The sequence below is a fragment of the Salmo salar genome, chromosome 04 (genome assembly GCF_965601325.2).
Source record: "Salmo salar chromosome 04, fSalSal1, whole genome shotgun sequence".
NCBI lineage: Eukaryota > Metazoa > Chordata > Actinopteri > Salmoniformes > Salmonidae > Salmo > Salmo salar.
This window is the reverse complement of record NC_138294.1, coordinates 31,551,483-31,570,607: the sequence shown is the minus strand read 5'-3', so window position 1 is coordinate 31,570,607 and position 19,125 is coordinate 31,551,483. Positions and strand designations below refer to the sequence as shown.

At 44.4% G+C, this 19,125-nt stretch overlaps 1 protein-coding gene across 2 annotated transcripts in view; it reads right to left on the bottom strand.

Annotated features, from left to right (window-relative positions):
* Window positions 1–19,125, bottom strand: part of fbxo41 (F-box protein 41) — a 111,269-nt gene that overhangs the window by 78,313 nt on the left and 13,831 nt on the right. For both annotated transcript variants that reach the window (XM_014195607.3, XM_014195608.3), the window contains exon 2: window positions 840–1,749. In XM_014195607.3, coding sequence (XP_014051082.1) covers window positions 840–1,427 — 588 coding nt within the window. In that variant the 5' untranslated portion in view covers window positions 1,428–1,749. The remainder of the gene's footprint in view (window positions 1–839; window positions 1,750–19,125) is intronic.

Genomic DNA, 19,125 nt, shown 5'->3' with positions numbered 1-19,125 from the left:
ATATGCTGGTGCGGTTGGCCCTGGGTTCCTCCTAATGCAAGACAATGCTAGACCTCATGTGGCTGGAGTGTGTCAGCAGTTCCTGCAAGAGGAAGGCATTGATGCTATGGAATGGCCCGCCCCTTCCCCAGACCTGAATCCAATTGAGCACATCTGGGACATCATGTCTCGCTCCATCCACCAACGCCACGTTGCACCACAGACTGTCCAGGAGTTGGCGGATGCTTTAGTCCAGGTCTGGGAGGAGATCCCTCAGGAGACCATCCGCCACCTAATCAAGAGCATGCCCAGGCATTGTAGGGAGGTCATACAGGCACGTGGAGGCCACACACACTACTGAGCCTCATTTTGACTTGTTTTAAGGACATTACATCAAAGTTGGATCAGCCTGTAGTGTGGTTTTCCACTTTAATTTTGAGTGTGACTCCAAATCCAGACCTCCATGGGTTGATAAATTGGATTTCCATTGATTATTTTTGTGGGATTTTGTTGTCAGCACATTCAACTATGTAAAGAAAAAAGTATTTAATAAGATCATTTCTTTCATTCAGATCTAGGATGTGTTGTTTAAGTGTTCCCTTTATTTTTTTGAGCAGTATATTTTACTTTTCTCTTCCAAAGAGGGGTAGTGGTGGGAAGAAATTTAATAAAATCAATGTTTCCCAAACCTCTTGAGTATTCTCAGCAGTTCCACATATTAGTATTCCAGAACTAGCCTGATTCAATTAATGAGCTTGGTGAATAGGCGTGGTAGTGCTGGTATACATTGAATAAGTGGAATGGCTAGGGGCACTCAAGGAGAGGTTTGGGAAACACTGAAATAAGATGATTACCATTACCTCCTCTGAGAGTTTCTCCAGCCTCTCGTCCAGCTCCAGACGCTCAAAGGCTCTTGCCTTCAGCCTGGCCAGGCCCTCCTCATAGGCCGCCTCCACCGCGCTCGCAGCCACATTCGCCGCCACTGCCACGGCCGTGCTTTGGTTGCCGTGGGGGTCCCCGGCTGCGCTCATGGCTTTCTTCACAAAGATCTCCCCCAGGGGGAACTCTACATTGGGGATGTAGCGAGCCGCGGCGTTGGAAGTTGTGGATAAACCGCCGAGGTCGTCCGGGCAGGGAAGCTCGCGGCACTGGAAGCGGCGCTCCTTGAAGTCCCTGAAGGCGGAAGACCGGAGTTGAAGACCGTCGAAGGGGTCGTTAATGTTGTTGCTGTGGTTAACGCCGGGGACTGAAGGAGCGAGGAGAAGGTCTCCGTCGGCCACCAGGGGGAGTAGCGCAGCTGCGTCGCACACACTGTTGGACTTGGAGAGCACGTAGAGCGTCTCGTAGGTATGGTTGTACTCCAGGTGGGCACGGAGGGAGGACAGCGACCGGAAGCGCTTGTGCTCCCCGCAACGAGGACAGCGGTAGGGCAGGTCCAGAGAAGCCATTCCGCGAGAGGCCGCCGGGGGGGGGGGGGGCCCTCACGCGGCACAGCGCTCAGTGGCGCCGATACGCCACGGGCTTACTACTCACCGAGAATTGGGCGGATCCTCTCATGGTACAAAAATGGTGGTGGTGAGATGAGGGTGGCGGTGGGAGTTAGATGAGGGCGAGAAGGAAGAGGGATGTCTGAGGGAGGCGAGAAGAAGACCAAAGGCCATTCACGCCATCACACATACTGGAAATCTGACACACAGATTCAGAATCTTCTTCGGTTGTCGATTTGTTCCTCTTGTCACCGTTACTTCTGCCTCACCATTACCTTTGGCCCTGAAAGAAACAGCGAAAGAGAGTTGACATTATATAGACCACACTTTGCCTTGGAATGTATGGTGCACAATGCTATTGCAAAAACTAAAAACAAGTGAGCATCTACTGCATCTAGCATGAGAGCTACTTTAAAAAAAATGTAACACAGCCAAGCTACTCTTTTTTTCTAGCGTCAAATAGGCATATTCTTCTCCAGCTCCTTAGTGCACTACTACTGTCTCTTGTACACTATGTGTTGTCTTTAACTGGTAAAATAATGGTTAATAAATTTTTTTATAAAAATCTGATTTATTTTCGCAAATGATATTTATATTTCCCCCAAATGATGTTCAGATACATTTTTTACTCAACGTTACAATTGTTCATAGAGAAACAACGAAAGTGGATGTTCTGAGTCGATGTCATTGCTTAAATCATTAGATTGTTTCTGCACTGAGGAATTACCATCTTCAGATAATGTTTTTATAATTTATCTGCAGATTTGATGTATCGAGCTCAAAAAAAAATAATTGTAAAAGTAGGGAGTCAAATTAACATCTTTCACATATGGGATTTGACGTTCAAAAAGTGCCGTTCAAAAAGAGCAGCTTGTTCGCAAACAACCATCACTATTGGCTACACACGGAGTGATATACAACCGTCCGCACCACAGACAAAAAGGGGCAAAATTGCTGGGAATTAATGGCAGATAGTGTAAAGTATGGCTTTTTAAGCCAAGTGGCTAACCAGGTGTGGGATCATGTCAATGTTGCGGTGACTAGATAGGTGAGAGCTTGCAGTGTCTGATACTTGTGCGATTTGTTTATGACAGGTTGCGGTTGAACACGTGAAAATTGCATGTACTTTCAGAATTGTTTGGCGAGCTACTGGTCTAGTGAATCATCGTATTAAGTCATTTGAATGTGGTATAGTTAAGATCTAGCTAAAGCAGTGGTCACCAACCTTAAGAGTCAAGATCACTGAGTCAAAGTGCGAGCTGAGATCTACCGCACATATTTATTTTTTTTACATGACAAAAACGTAAGCCTACGCTACATTATCCAATTAAAAGTAGCTTTGTGCAGTAGGCTACGACCCAGTACATTATCACTGCATATTGGCTATGCTTGAATTGCCTTGCCAACGTTGTTCTGGTGGTCAGTCTGAGGGGAGGGAGGGGAGCAGCGGCGAGGCTGCATCTCACTCTCCCTTCCTCCGCTGAGAAAAGGGCACAGTCTTCCAGCTGATGGCGAAACGCAAGTCGCACTGCATTATTTCTGCCTCATGCACCAATTCATGTTGTTGCTCCTATGACCAGAGAAAGTGAAATACTCCTCGATATATACTGCTCCAAAAAATAAAGGGAACACTTAAACACAATGTAACTCCAAGTCAATCACACTTCTGTGAAATCAAACTGTCCACTTAGGAAGCAACACTGATTGACAATAAATTTCACATGCTGTTGTGCAAATGGAATAGACAACAGGTGGAAATTATAGGCAATTAGCAAGACACCCCCAATAAAGGAGTGGTTCTGCAGGTGGTAACCACTTCTTAGTTCCTATGCTTCCTGGCTGATGTTTTGGTTACTTTTGAATGCTGGCGGTGCTTTCACTCTAGTGGTAGCATGAGACGGAGTCTACAACCCACACAAGTGGCTCAGGTAGTGCAGCTCATCCAGGATGGCACATCAATGCGAGCTGTGGCAAGAAGGTTTGCTGTGACTGTCAGCGTAGTGTCCAGAGCATGGAGGCGCTACCAGGAGACAGGCCAGTACATCAGGAGACGTGGAGGAGGCCGTAGGAGGGCAACAACCCAGCAGCAGGACCGCTACCTCCGCCTTTGTGCAAGGAGGAGCACTGCCAGTGCCCTGCAAAATGACCTCCAGCAGGCCACAAATGTGCATGTGTCTGCTCAAACGGTCAGAAACAGACTCCATGAGGGTGGTATGAGGGCCCGACGTCCACAGGTGGGGGTTGTGCTTACAGCCCAACACCGTGCAGGACGTTTGGCATTTGCCAGAGAACACCAAGATTGGCAAATTCGCAACTGGCGCCCTGTGCTCTTCACAGATGAAAGCAGGTTCACACTGAGCACGTGACAGTCTGGAGACGCCGTGGAGAACGTTCTGCTGCCTGCAACATCCTCCAGCATGACCGGTTTGGCGGTGGGTCAGTCATGGTGTGGGGTGGCATTTCTTTGGGGGGCCGCACAGCCCTCCATGTGCTCGCCAGAGGTAGCCTGACTGCCATTAGGTACCGAGATGAGATCCTCAGACCCCTTGTGAGACCATATGCTGGTGCGGTTGGCCCTGGGTTCCTCCTAATGCAAGACAAGGCTAGACCTCATGTGGCTGGAGTGTGTCAGCAGTTCCTGCAAGAGGAAGGCATTGATGCTATGGACTGGCCCGCCCGTTCCCCAGACCTGAATCTAATTGAGCACATCATGTCTCCCTCCATCCACCAACGCCACGTTGCACCACAGACTGTCCAGGAGTTGGTGGATGCTTTAGTCCAGGTCTGGGAGGAGATCCCTCAGGAGACCATCCGCCACCTCATCAGGAGCATGCCCAGGCGTTGTAGGGAGGTCATACAGGCACGTGGAGGCCACACACAAACACACACAACTGAGCCTCATTTTGACTTGTTTTAAAGGACATTACATCAAAGTTGGATCAGCCTGTAGTGTGGTTTTCCACTTTAATTTTGAGTGTGTCTCCAAATCCAAACCTCCATGGGTTGATAAATTAGATTTCCATTTATTATTTTTGTGTGATTTTGTTGTCAGCACATTCAACGATGTAAAGAAAAAAGTATTTAATAAGATTATTTCATTCATTCAGATCTAGGATGTGTTTATTTTAGTGTTCCCTTTATTTTTTTGAGCAGTGTATATAAAATTTTTAAAAAAGACAAGCCTATAATAATAATGCAAGTTTATCAGAACCCTGCTCATTCATTGCAGCTGGTTGTAGCATGAGTGGAATTAGGGAGAACGTGCATTTTATGGTTTATAAGTGTTGACAGTGCTGAATAACAACTTAAACATGAACTTACTCAAACAGCAGCTCTTTGCTGTATTCGTTGAGTCGCTCGTCATGGTTTTAAAAGTTTTTTTTAATCTCACAGTACCAATTTTACTTTGCGTTCGAGGCTTCTTTCACAGTCAATGGCTCCGGGAAACTGTGCAGATTGGGAGGTCTGAGCTATCCGATTGGCCAGCTGTAGGCCTATAGGTGCACTTGATTTGCTCTCTGGGCCTGCGGGTTAAGCGGAGTTCTACCTTCAGAGACATAAAATGGATTAAAAAAATGGGAACTCTGAATGAAGTGCAGCTACGCAAGCAAGGCTAAACGAATAAAATAAAAATGGCAGGCAAGGCTTTGTCGTGGTTTCTGTACACAAATGTTTGGTGATCGACTAGGAATGCCTTGGAGATTGACCAGTCCGCGATCGACCGGTTGGTGACCACTGAGCTAAAGCATAGCGCTAATTGGAATATAGCCACAGAAAGCACTGATGCTGGCTGCATTCACAGGTTTCCGAAAATAACAAATCTGCATCTCAGCCCACAAAAGGTGATTGTTTGAGTCTGATGTTTGTTGATGCAATGTGCTGCTGAGCCAACGCTGGAAACAAGAACAGACAGCACAGTATTGTGTCCCAAATGGCACCATATATGGGTCCTGTTCAAAAGTAGTGCACTATAGAGAATATGATGCCATTTGGGACAAACATAGTTTTAGAGGGGACAACTGACAGGCTAAGCTCATTTTTAGAAACATCTGACATTTCAGTGAAACGAGGTCGAGACTGCCGAGGATGGAAATTGCTGCTGAATGAAAGAGGAATAATTCTTGCCCTACCCTTCCCCTTCAATGCATTGGTTTATCAGTTGATTTATTACCTTTTGGTTAGCAATAAAAATATAGAACGATAGACATCTTTCGATCCTATCCTCACCCAATTATAGATCAGAACGAGGAGATATGATGTTGTTAAAGCTATTTCACTAGACAAGCATTATCGAATGCAGCTCCATTTAACTAATAGCCTACAAGGCTAATTCGATTATTCCTATACACATCAACGGATAAGGGTTTTATAACAGCTAAGTGACCCCAGAAACACACAGACCAGATGGACACTGCCCGCTATAAACAGACGCAAGTAGTGGAGAGAGAAAAAATAAAATCGGGAACTCCTGCCAGTTCTCTTTCTTTGTGTATGGAACTGAGTCTTTCTTTGCCCCCTTCCCCTAGAGCGAGGGAATGCGCCTATCACCGTCTCTCTCGCTCCCTCTCTTCCGCTGCATTCTGAATGGATAGACTTCGGGAGCGGAGAGGTAAACATTGAGCCCATTAGTCGGTTTATTTCTGTTTACCGCCGTCCTCGCTACATCTTCAGGGCGACCACGCTAAGTAGCTAACAATGAAGTCTAGAGGGTCGACCCGGTATGCATGTCTGGCTTACCCTTGCCGCCACGGTCAAAGCCTCACAATTCTGCTCACTTTGTGGTCGCCTCACTCGACCCGTTTTTTTTATTTATTATTCTTTCAGGCCTTTGATTCCTGATTCTGCCTGTCAAAGTCATCCCAAATCTAGCGCGGCCCGGTTGACAACGACCATAGGATTTGGCCAAAACAAACAGAGCTGGGACCTGGCTTATTCCAGACAACGAGAGTTGATGAAAACAGCACCCAAAATACCAAAAGAACGTCAGACCAAGCACGTCAAACCTGATCCCTTTGCCATTTAAAATGATTTAATTTAGCTATGAATATCTCAGACAGTCAGCGTGACAACAGCAGGCTACAACAGTAGGGTCCATGTTAATGGCATTTAACAGTCCAGTGAGCCCACCCAGCCATCTGCCTATTAGAGTTCGGACGCAGAGTGCGAGCAGTTGGGCCGCTGCGATGAACGTCACAACCGCAGGCAATTAACCTGAAAGTGATGCCCCTCGCTTAATTTAATCGAATTAATTCTGCATGGCATTTGGTTGGTTTTCCAGCAGCTATTGTGGCGTCCCCTGTACCGTCTGATCTAATGAGTGAAGCACGTTAAGCTTCAGCGCAGATTGTCTGCTGGGCTAAAAAAGTCCAGCATGTGAGACGTTGAGGTCAGATACTGTATAAGTAGTGGGTACTTGTACTGAGTAACAAGGAGAGACTGGTGGGTTGGAGTTTCAGCTAAATCAGATCTGACAGTATTGATCGTGGAATTGACTGGTGGCCTAACATCACTGTCCTGACTCAGGACGAAACTGCATATCATTGAGTGAAACAGCCTATCCCACCAATTCTAAGCACTGTTAAAACAACATTTAGCTCAAGTACATTTTTTAAACAAACCTAAGCGTCGATGCTAAAATCTATTAAGCTTATAATAGATATGTTGAAACACTTAAAATCCTATAATTGTGTTGGCCACATCTTTGTTATTCTTTGGATAAATGCCACTGCAAACTACCATCATCCCCAATTTCAATCCTACCTCTAACCTCACCCTAGCAAAATAGCTCATCATGATGGCATGTCTATTACCCCTTGAACAAATTGCTTTCGTTATGATTAGCTTGTGCCGCGTTAGTGGCTCTGCCATAGCTGAGCTGGACAAAGAAATCCCATCAGCGTGCCTCTCTATTCAATAGACATGTCTTCCAGACACTGATCGTGTGCGTTACAGGTCTGAGACCCAGCGAATTAGGCAGAGTAGGCTTTTAGGCATTCAGTGGAGGGGGATTAGGCATGAGTGTCTACAATGCTTATTAACATACCAAGCCGGTATGACAGTAGGCATAATAGCCTGGCACAGACACATCCTTACTCAGCTCAGAAGTTCTCATACACCGGCGATCCCTAGACCAGTGCCTGGGTTCAAAAAGTGTTGTCTTTCAAATACTTGTGAGTGTTCACCTGAGCTTGCCTGGAGTGCCAGAGGGGCAGGGTTTGCATTTTGGGCGCTGTGTTGTGCTCCCTATAGACTAAGTAACAAATGCACTATGGCTGCGACCCAATTCCCCACCTTTCCCCTGAAGTGTGCACTTTCTCGCATGGATTTAACAAAACGGTGGAAACTCCCACCTTCCAATGCACACCATTTCTATGCTTTTAAATCCATGAAAGTTAATTCCCAAGGGCACACTTCTGGGGAAAAAAATGAGTGGAAAAATCATCTAGAATGGGAAGAGCACTGCCAGAGTATAACGCTCATTAAACCAGGAAGGCCATGGTCAGAGATGATAAAAGACACACCCAGAGAGATTTAATTGGCCAATTGGGTGGGAAGGAAGTGAAGCAGCTTGTCAGTCACGTGTCACTTCCTTTGACAGTAATGCAATTGTTGGCGTCCCACTGGCCTGCTCTCACAGTAAGAACTCACTTGGATGTACAGTACTGCTGTAGCACACACACACACACGCCACGCACACCCAGGTACGGTTTACCCACACACTGTCGCTTCACAAAAAGAGCCCCTCTAAAGCATTCTCCTCAATAACTGACTGTGTACACATCCAGTTCCAAACGGAACAGAAGACAGCGCATCAGATTGCTTCATCTCTAATGACACCACAGGGAGATCCTGTCGATGCAGTGTTTACCTCAGTCAAGCATAAACACACTCAAACTGTAGCCCACTTACTGCCTGCAATATCCCCCACCTGCCTACAGTACATGCAATAGTCATACAGACCTGGGTTCAAAGAGTATTTGCTATTGTGGATATACTTCAGTGTCAACAGGTGTCTCCAGTTTTGTTGACATATTGCCATTGGTAACGTATTCCCTTTCCAAACATACTGAGTTTGCCAATGGAACAGTCACAGAAGTGCAAACCCCACTGCACTTGGCACTTCAGGCAGGTTAAACAGGGTACATGAAAGAAAACAAATACTATTTGAACCCAGGTCTGGATGACCGGTATACCACTGTTAGGGCTGTGACGTAATTGAATAACCATGCACCTGACAGTCATGGATGAAGAGACTGTCATGAAAATAACCATCAAAATCGGCCTACATTTATTTTTGTATTACTTTATTTTCATGTAGATAAACAACCTAATAACGGGAGTGTTTACTTATAATTATGGTTGCACATTTTGGGGAATATTCAGGAGGTGGAAACTTTCCATGGGAATTAACAAATATATGCAAATTAATACCATTTAAATGTTGATGTTTTTTGCATTGGATATATTTACCTTATCATATGGACAAACATAAGTAGACATAATTGCAAATTATTAAACCCTTCCATTAAAAAAAAAATCCAAAATGTAGTTACGAATTGAACTGTAATTAAATTAATTGACTTTTCACATGGGATAATTTCACTGAACAACAAAAGGGAATATTGAATGATCCATCGCATCTCCCAAATACATTTTCAACATACATCTGTAAAATGATAGTCTAGACACTAAAGCTTTGGTTGTCTTCCTCTCATGCAGCCATGTCTTCTCCCTGGCCCTCCTCAATGTCTACCTCTTGAACATCAGACTGAGGCCTCATCTCCTCAACCAATATACACAGGCAGCTAGAAAAGCCAAGGCTTTCTGCTTGAAAAAGCTATTTGCTTCCTGCAACACTGTAAAGTCCATGGAGAATAAGAACACCTCCTCCCAGCAGCCCACTGCACCGAGGATAGGAAACTGTCACCTCTGATAAATCCACTATAATTGAGAATTTCAATAAGCATCTTTCTACGGCTGGCCATGCTTTCCACCTGGCTACCCCAACCGCGGTCAACAGCACTGCACCCCCCCACAGCTACTTGCCCAAGCCTTCCCCATTTCTCCTTCTCCCAAATCCAGTCAGCTGATGTTCTGAAAGAGCTGCAAAATCTGGACCCCTACAAATCAGCCGGGCTAGACAATCTTGACCCTTTCTAAAATTCTCTGACGAAATCATTGCAACCCCTATTACTAGCATGTTCAACCTCTTTCGTGTCGTCTGAGATTCCCAAAGATTGGAAAGCAGCTGCGGTCATCCCCCTCTTCAAAGGGGGGGGACACTCTTGACCCAAACTGCTACAGACCTATATCTATCCTACCCTGCCTTTCTAAGGTCTTCGAAAGCCAAGTCAACAAACAGATTACCGACCATGTCGAATCCCACCGCACCTTCTCCGCTATGCAATCTGGTTTCAGAGCTGGTCATGGGTGCACCTCAGCCACGCGCAAGGTCCTAAACGATATCATAACCGCCATCAATAAGAAATACTGTGCTGCCGTATTCATTGACCTGGCCAAGTCTTTCGACTCTGTCAATCATCACATCCTCATCGGCAGACTCAGTAGCCTTGGTTTCTCAAATGATTGCCTTGCCTGGTTCAACTACTTCTCTGATGGAGTTTAATGTGTCAAATCGGATGGCCTGTTGTTCGGGCCTCTGGCAGTTTTTATGGGGGTGCCACAGGGTTAAATTCTTGGGCCAACTCTCTTCTCTGTATACATCAATGACGTCGCTCTTGCTGATGGTGAGTCTCTGATCCACCTCTACGCAGACGATACCATTCTGTATACTTCTGGCCCTTCTTTGGACACTTAACAACCCTCCAGACGAGCTTCAATGCCATACAACTCTCCTTCCGTGGCCTCCAACTGCTGTTAAATACAAGTAAAACTAAATGCATGCTCTTCAACCGATCGCTGCCCACACCTGCCCGCATCACTACTCTGGACGGTTCTGACTTAGAATATGTGGACAACTACCTATACCTAAGTGTCTGGTTAGACTGTAAACTCTCCTTCCAGACTCACATCAAACATCTCCAATCCAAAGTTAAATCTAGAATTGGCTTCCTATTTCGCAACAAAGCATCCTTCACTCATGCTGCCAAATATACCCTGGTAAAACTGACCATCCTACCGATCCTCGACGATGTCATTTACAAAATAGCATCCAATACCCTACTCAAACTGGATGCAGTCAATCACAGTGCCATCTGTTTTGTCACCAAAGCCCCATATACTACCCACCACTGCGACCTGTACGCTCTCGTTGGCCGGCCCTTGCTTCATACGTCGCCAAACCCACTGGCTCCAGGTCATCTACAAGACCCTGCTAGGTAAAGTCCCCCCATATCTCAGCTCACTGGTCACCATAGCAGCACCCACCTGTAGCACGCGCTCCAGCAGGTATATCTCTGGTCACCCCCAAAGCCAATTCTTCCTTCGGCCATCTCTCCTTCCAGTTCTTTGCTACCAATGACTGGAACGAACTACAAAAATCTCTGAAACTGGAAACACTTCTCCCTCACTAGCTTTAAGCACCAGCTGTCAGAGCAACTCACAGATCACTACACCTGTACATAGGCCATCTAGAATTTAGCCTAAACAACTACCTCTTCCCCTACTGTATTTATTTAGCTCCTTTGCACTTTCTTCCACTACAAATCTACCATTCCAGTGTTTTACTTGCTATATTATATTTACTTTGCCACCATGGCCTTTTTTGCTTTTACCTCCCTTATCTCATTTGCTCACATTGTATATAGACTTATTTTTCTACTGTATTATTGACTCTGTTTGTTTTACTCCATGTGTAACTCTGTTGTATGTGTCGAACTGCTTTGCTTTATCTTGGCCAGGTCGCAATTGTAAATGAGAACTTGTTCTCAACTTGCCGACCTGGTTAAATAAAGGTGAAATAAAAAATTATTCACTGCCACTTTCCAACCTTGTTGAGGATGGCTCGTTGTCAGGCTCAAAAAGCCTCAAATGTACAGATGAATAGCTAAGCAGTTAGATTAAACAACTCCTTCGTAAGATCCTTTTTTTTTTATGAAACATGTATGGAAACAGGTGAATTAACACTCAGCAGGCTCAAGCAAGCTAAAACCTACATGGTAGAAAAAAACTACCTAGACGAAATTGTTAACAAGTTAGAAATTATTTAGACACTTTGCTGTAAGCTACTACTTACTAGTTAACAAAAAAAAAAAAGTTATAAAATATATTCACCCCACCCAGTATTGTAATCAAAACTTACCAGAAAGCATGTAGTCCTTGGCTCAGACAGTGTAGTAGTGTGGGCTCAATAGCATCTCATTAGTGTGCAAGATCTTAAGAATCATCTGTGCATGTGATGGAAGAATGCACTGCGCATGTGATGGAAGAATGCACTGCGCATGCAGAGGGTTGCAATGCCATTGAATTGGGGATAGTTTAACCAAAATATGCCACAAGACCTAGAATTGCCTTGTATCCCACAAAAAGTTCACTGTTATAAGCTAACTTTGAGGAATTTAAGCAAAATTGCCAAAATTCCAGGACTTAACTTCATATTTAAAATTTCCGGAAATTTAATGGAAAGTTTGACCCTTTTCAGCCCTAATTATAAGCAACTGTTTTGCCAATATCTGGTATGGTATAGTTTGATACAGAATGTATAGACTGTGCTGCCCTCCAATCCCCGCCAAGTAGAATAATAGCCTAGGCTATACAGTGTTAGGCCGCAATAAACTTATGAATGCCCATGTGGTAAACTACAGTTTGTAAACAGGCAATTTACCATTAATCCCTGTCATTTGGTTACATTTATGTTAATTTTACCGTTTCATTCTCGGAGTTGAAATGTTATTTGCAGAGTTCACAACTTGCTACACTTGTGAGAAACAAGTTTTGGTTTATTTCATACCATCATTTACACGCTCCATGTGAGCATGTGTCTGGTTTCTCTGTCCTGTTAACGTTGACAGAGCGCACATGCCTGAACACTGCATAGAAGTACCTGGCCTGCTTCTCGCAAATGTAGTAAAGTGCACAACTGCGCTTCTCAGTGTTTTTTCACCTTCACCTCACAAATTAGAATAGTTCCTCACAGTATTTGAAAAATCTTACCAACACTCTTCCTCTTGATAATCAACGTTGCTAATAAATAGGCTTGACATGTTGCGCGTATTTGTTTCTATTTGAACGATTGTCAATTTAATCTTCATAGCATAGCTGTCCCCTTCATTACTTTCCTTGTCAATTCATTATCTTCTAGCCTACTTTCAGAAAAGCCTACAAGTAGGCCTACGTTTAATACGTTTTAAGGAAAGAATAAATATTTGCTTGTGTCTGACATACGCTGTTGGCTGTGATTGACTGGCGCTTAAAACGGGGGAGTGCGTTTGAGTTTCCTAAAGTAGCCTGGGTGAACTCCATCTCTTTAATAAGAATCAAAACGCTCCGGTCATAATTTAATCTTTTAAAGGGCCTCTCAATAGCTTAGATTACATGATTTATTTCATTACGGCGTTCTCTTCGAAGAAAATATATGTTAATGCCACTGTCTTCGAATGACGCGGCAGCCTTTGTGACGTTATACGAACATTTGGTAAAAGTGGGAGAAACCCCATCGGACTTAATTTAAATGGTTGGGTGTCAAAATAGGATTTGTATTAAAAACAATGATATGCAGAAAAGCCAACAGACAAAGTAGGCATAGATCTTAAGTTTGACTCCATTAATGTGACAATACGAAAATTAGAGATCCTCTCCAACCTGGCATTTCTTCATTTGTTGAATAACCTGAATAATAATAATGAAATACCAAGATAATAACGAAGTGTAATGGCTGATTTCAAATAAGCATTTCCATGTAAACAAGTATACAAACATAACTGTTACACACACACACAGTGGTTGGCCTGGCCAATTACCTTAACCTCAAATACCAAGACAGTCACAGCCCTAACTGCATGTCTGTGAGGGGATCCTCCCTTCCACACATGCACACAATCCTGGCTCTTCACAGCAGCAGGCACCTGGGGGCTTCCACTGTGTTCTCAGAATCATGCAAGCCTGCAGGGGTAAGACTTGTACAAGGCAGTACAGTATTGATCTACTATGATATTTACTGTATCAGATGTTACTGTATTTTATTGTATCACTTATCCTCATGTCTACACAACATTGAAATGGTTTTGTTCTAACTGACGACATTGTTGTTTCCCTGCATGACCCTATTGTGACTAACCTCAGCTCTTCAAGTCTAGACTTTAAAACAATGAAGGGGACCTTTAAAACTGAGAAAGTTTAAAGAGCCTTCCCTGGCTGGCAGGCAAACTGTAACGATCTCACAAAACCTCTTTATTGGCGTCCGTTTCTAGTCAGGCTTCCAGACAAGAAGGAATCGAAATGAGGCAGGATTAACGCCAAGTCAATATGCCATAAATCCCAGTGAAATAGAGCAACACCGTTATTTAAATTCAAAATGGTTTCAGCCAAGGTTTTGTGCGATTAACATTCAGATTGGTTGCGTCCCAAATGACTCCCTACATAGTAGTGCATTCGGCTTGGGCGGTATTACCAGGGTATTTTGAAATACCCACGGTATGATTTTTTTTAATACTGTCAATATTAAATACTTAGTAGTCAACTTGTGCAATAGCTCGGTTAATAGATAAAGCAGATTGTGTTCTTAATTTCACTTGTTGCGTTTTTTCATTTTGAAGCTGTTCCCCAAAGCAGCAGATTGTAAGCAAACATACCATGACTGGCTCAAAGAACACACAGAAGCTTTCGTGTCATGACGATCCAATGTTGTCCAGCTCACAGAGAGGTGGTCAAGTTACTAATTCACTACTAAATGTTTGCCAGCTAAATACAGTATCTTATAAAAGTCTCAAAATAAATTCCCTTCAGCTCAGGGCTCCAGCTATGCATTTGGTTTGCTAACTTCCTAGCTCATGTGGCTAGCTTGCAAGATTAAGCTTCTTGGTTACATTGATTACAGCGTGCCTCTGAACGGGGTATGGAAGTAGGTCCCAGGCGCATCAGTTTGAGTGTGTCAAGAACTGCAACGCTGCTGGGTTTCACACGCAACAGTTTACCCGTGTATCAAGACTGGTCCACCAAGGACATCCAGCCAACTTGACAACTGCGGGACACACCGGAGTCAACATGGGCCAGCATCCCTGTCGAACGCTTTCAACGCCTTTGTAGAGTCCATGCCCCCGACGAATTGAGGCTGTTCTGAGGGCAAAAAGGGGGGCAAGGCTGAGAAGAACATTGAAATAATGTTTGCCTGTGGGGGTCTGCAGAATCTAGCAGGTCTAAAAATGGAAGTCTCTGGGGATACCAGCTAACTCCAGAATCCCATTCTGCTGTGATGAAAGGATCTGTGGCATGCTAACAGGAAGTTGAAATGACTCAGTGAAAGGTTGCAGAGAGAGAAAGAGTAGATCAAGACAAGGTGGTGGCAGCAGAGCGGGAGTGAAAAAAAACGAGTGAGGGCAAGCGGGCACAGAGAGCCGAGGGGTTGAGCTGTGGGTGTCGGGGAGGGGGGGGGGGAGACAGATGGTAGAGGAAACAAGTGACATGGAGGTAACAAGAGACTCCAGCAGTAGACAGGCCAGGAGGGCATCAGCCACTGTGAATAACACCTGACTTATTTTAAGAGGGGAGGGAAGAAGAGGAGATTGCTGGTGTCACTATTATCAAGTGCGGGCGATTTGGTTAGCCAGCGTCCTAGGAAAGAGGGTGTATCCTTCCCAGTGAGGGTTAAGGAAGTTTAGCATTTTTGCTTTATTTTGAATTAGATTATACCAATTATGCTATTATAGTATGCCTGATTGCTTTAGCCTTCCTGCCTTGACTGCATTCACTGGCCAAGCAGAGACAATAATGTACAGTGTTTTGAGTAATCCTTCTGTTGTAGGGTTGAGTCTAAGATAGAACCCTATTCCCTACTACACAGTGTGCTAGTGTTAACAAGAACACTCAAAAATAGTAGCCTGCAATATATAACACCCCCCTTTCAGACAAACAGATCCACAGACCAACTGATTGACCTCCTTGAGCTAATAACGCAATGAGCTTTCCCGTTCCATCAGTATCATCTCACTGTGTAGATGCAGAGAAGCTGACCTTTAATTAGGCCCAGAGGGAATCCGAGGGAGACGACCCATCATGTGCCCATCACCAATTGGCTTTTAAAACGCTGTCCAGTGGCTTTTAATTAAACAATCCATACTGCTGGCCCACAATAGATACGTACTCATCCAAAATCAGAGGTTTGCTGAAATCAGAAGCACTGAAATCAGTGCCGAATTGCATCTCATTATCGGTAAGCACTGTACAGTTGGAGAGAGATGCATCACGTCCTCATTCTGATCTATGATAAAGTAAATGTTTTGCCTGGAGGTGTGGAGAGAATAGAGAAGCAAGGCAGGATGTGGCTGGCTAATAACCGGCACAGAGTCTTCTACCGCTGCGGTGCTTCACGCGGAGGTGGCATTTAGCGGTGCCAAGACTCTGCAAGGTGCAACACAAGCATCTGCCTACTCTTAGTCAGTGTTGTTCAGACTGTTCAAGGGTTTTATTCTGAAGATGAACTAGAAAGTTTGAGTGAGCGGAATTAAATATACATTTTATTCAAGCATGTAATTAAACATATTGGCGAACGTTATGACAATAACTAACATGCGCCTGTGTTTTACTGTGTTCCCCATTGGCTCCACAGATTCCCATATCTCCTTACTGTATAAGGGCTTCTGCTATGATTGTAAAGTTCCAGCAACTTTCCCAAAGTTCCCAGGTATTCAAGAAATCAGTTAGCAGATTCCACAAATCAGGAGGGAATAAGCAGGAAATACAGAATCCTCCAACCAGGATTTCTGGAAAGGTTACCAGATTTTAGCTATCCTAGCTTTTGCCTTAGCTCTAACACTGGTTTACCCCAATGCTGGCTAGGCTTTAGCATGAGTGTGTCAAAGTGTTAGTCCTGAGTAAGCCACGGGTTCTCCGAAGACAGGCCAATCACACAGCAGAGTGCCAATCCCATAGCCAGCCAACTGAACAGAATGTCGAAGTCCTCTTCGGGGATGCCCACTCTATTCAAAATGGACTGGACTGTGTCACACAATGGTCTACCTTTCCTTCATGACAGTTGATAGGGGTTGATAGGTGAAAGCCATGGTGGGAAGTAGAAACCTGTTCACTCCTTTCATGTAAAAGTGGTTATGAAGGACAGGAGATAAGGAGACAAGGAGACTGTTTAAGAATATTGGGTCACAGCTACTGTGTGAAGGAAAAGAGACAAGAAAAAGGTGGGAATATTTAAGAGTAGCTACACTGTGGATGCAGCCGCTGAGCATTGAGAAGACACTGCTACTGTACTGTGACTAGGGTTGCAAAGGGTCGGAAACTTTCCAGTAAATTGCCGAAATTTCTCAGGAAATTTGCCAAGGGAAGTTAAGCCCTGGAATTTTGCTTAAATTCATTAAAAAAAATTACTTTTTTTTTTTTTAAATTAGCTTATAACAGTGAACCTTTTGTGGGATAAACATAAGGCAATTCTAGGTCTTGTGACATATTTTGGTTAAACTATCCACAATTCAATAGCATTGCAACCCTCTGCATGCACAGTGCACTCTTCCATCACATGTACAGATGATTCTCAAGATCTTGCACACTAATGAGATGCTATTGAGCCCACACTGCTACACTGTATGAGCCAAGGACTACATGCTTTCTGGTAAGTTTGGATTACAATACTGGGTGAGGTGAATATATTTTATACGACATGATTTTTTGTTAACTAGTAAATAGTAGCCTACAGCAAAGTGTTTAAATAATTTCTAACTTAACGATTTGTTAGTTTTTGCTACCATGTGGGTTTTAGCTTGCTTGAGCCTGCCGAGTGTTAATTCACCTGTTTCCATACAGGTTTCATTTTAAAACATTCATCTTACAAAGGCGTTGTTTAATCTAACTGCACATGGAGTTGCATTTGTGTTTTTAACAAAAAATGCCACGGGCACTATCTGATGTGTAGAGACATTTCACTGCAGCTAATGTAGAAGGAAAAGCTGTGTACATTTGCAAATAGTGTCAAATCATATGTGAAGAATGCAACAAAGATGCAGAGTCTTCTGGCCAAGTGCATAAAGTTTCCTCAGTGCTCACAACAAGCAACCTCTGACAAAAGTCCCTCTGCTTCTATTCGAGGTGAAAATTATGAAGACACCTTATCGATAGCAACAGCTCATGGTCCTCCTGGAATCAGAAGTTTGACTCAATGGAGGAACGTAGTCAGAGAAATGCTGATGAATGTCTTGCTCGAGCTGTATATGCAACTGGTTCACCTCTGATGCTCACAGGCAATGTGTATTGGAAGAGATTTCTGAATGTTCTTCGCCCAGCATACACCCCTCCAATCAGACATGCTTTATCTACTAATTTGCTGGATGCAGAGTTCAAGCAAATCAGAGAAAGCAAACTATTGCAATCTCTGATGGGTGGTCGAATGTTGGTGGGCAATGAATAATTAACTCCATCTCCACCCCTCAACCAGTTTTCTACAAGAGCACAGACACACCGGTCTCTACATTGCAGATGAGCTGAAGGCAGTCAATGACCTTGGAACAGACGGTATTTGCACTGGTGGCAGACAATGCTGAGAACATGAAGGCTGCTTGGTCTAAAGTGGAGGAGTCCTACCCTCACATCACACCCATTGGCTGTGCTGCTCATGCATTGAATCTGCGCCAAGGACATCATGGAACTGAAAACAATAGATACCTCAACAATTCCTTGGCTTTCTTGTAGAGTGCATGTGTAGGATCATCAAGTTATAGCAGCAACACCCATTGGGGTGGTATTGTCATCAAGTTTGACTGTCTCCTGGAGGGGAAGGAGTCTCTCCAAGAAATGGCCATATCAGTCTGCCGATATGGACAGCCCCATCAAGAGGATCCTCACGGATTATGTATTTTGGGAGAGAGTGGTAAGCAGCCTGAAACCTATAGCAGTAGCCATTGCAGATTGAGGGAGACAACGCCATCCTGTCTGATGTTCAGACTCCGCTTGCAGATGTAAGAAGAAAGCCATACTGCCCTGCCCACTTCACTGATGTGCCAAGCAGAGGATACTGCAGTTCTGAAATGCATGAAGACTTCTGCCTGAAGCCCATACATGTTGGATCCCCAAGTATGCTGGCAAGAGCATCCTGTCTGGTGCAGAGAGCAACATGGCTTATGGTGTCATCACTACCGTGTCTCGCCACCTTGGCCTCGCCCTCGCCATAAGGGCAAGGTTCTTGGCAGTCTGGTGAAATACACTTCCAAGCAAGGGCTTTGGGGTGGAGATGCAATATGGCAGTTGTGCCAACATGCATCTCATCAGCCACCTGGTGGAAGGGACTTTGTGGATCTGAGGCACTTTCCCCTGTTGCCTCAATCATTCTCCAAATCCCACCAACATCAGCTGCCTCAGAGCGCAGCTGGTCCTTGTTTGGGAACACACATCAAAACAGGCTGACCAATACAAGGGTTGAAAAATTGGTGGCCATCCGGGCAAATTTAAGGCTTTTTGAGCCTGACAACGAGCCATCCTCAACAAGGTTGGAAAGTGACAGTGAAGATGAGGCCTCAGAGTCTGATGTTCAAGAGGTAGACAT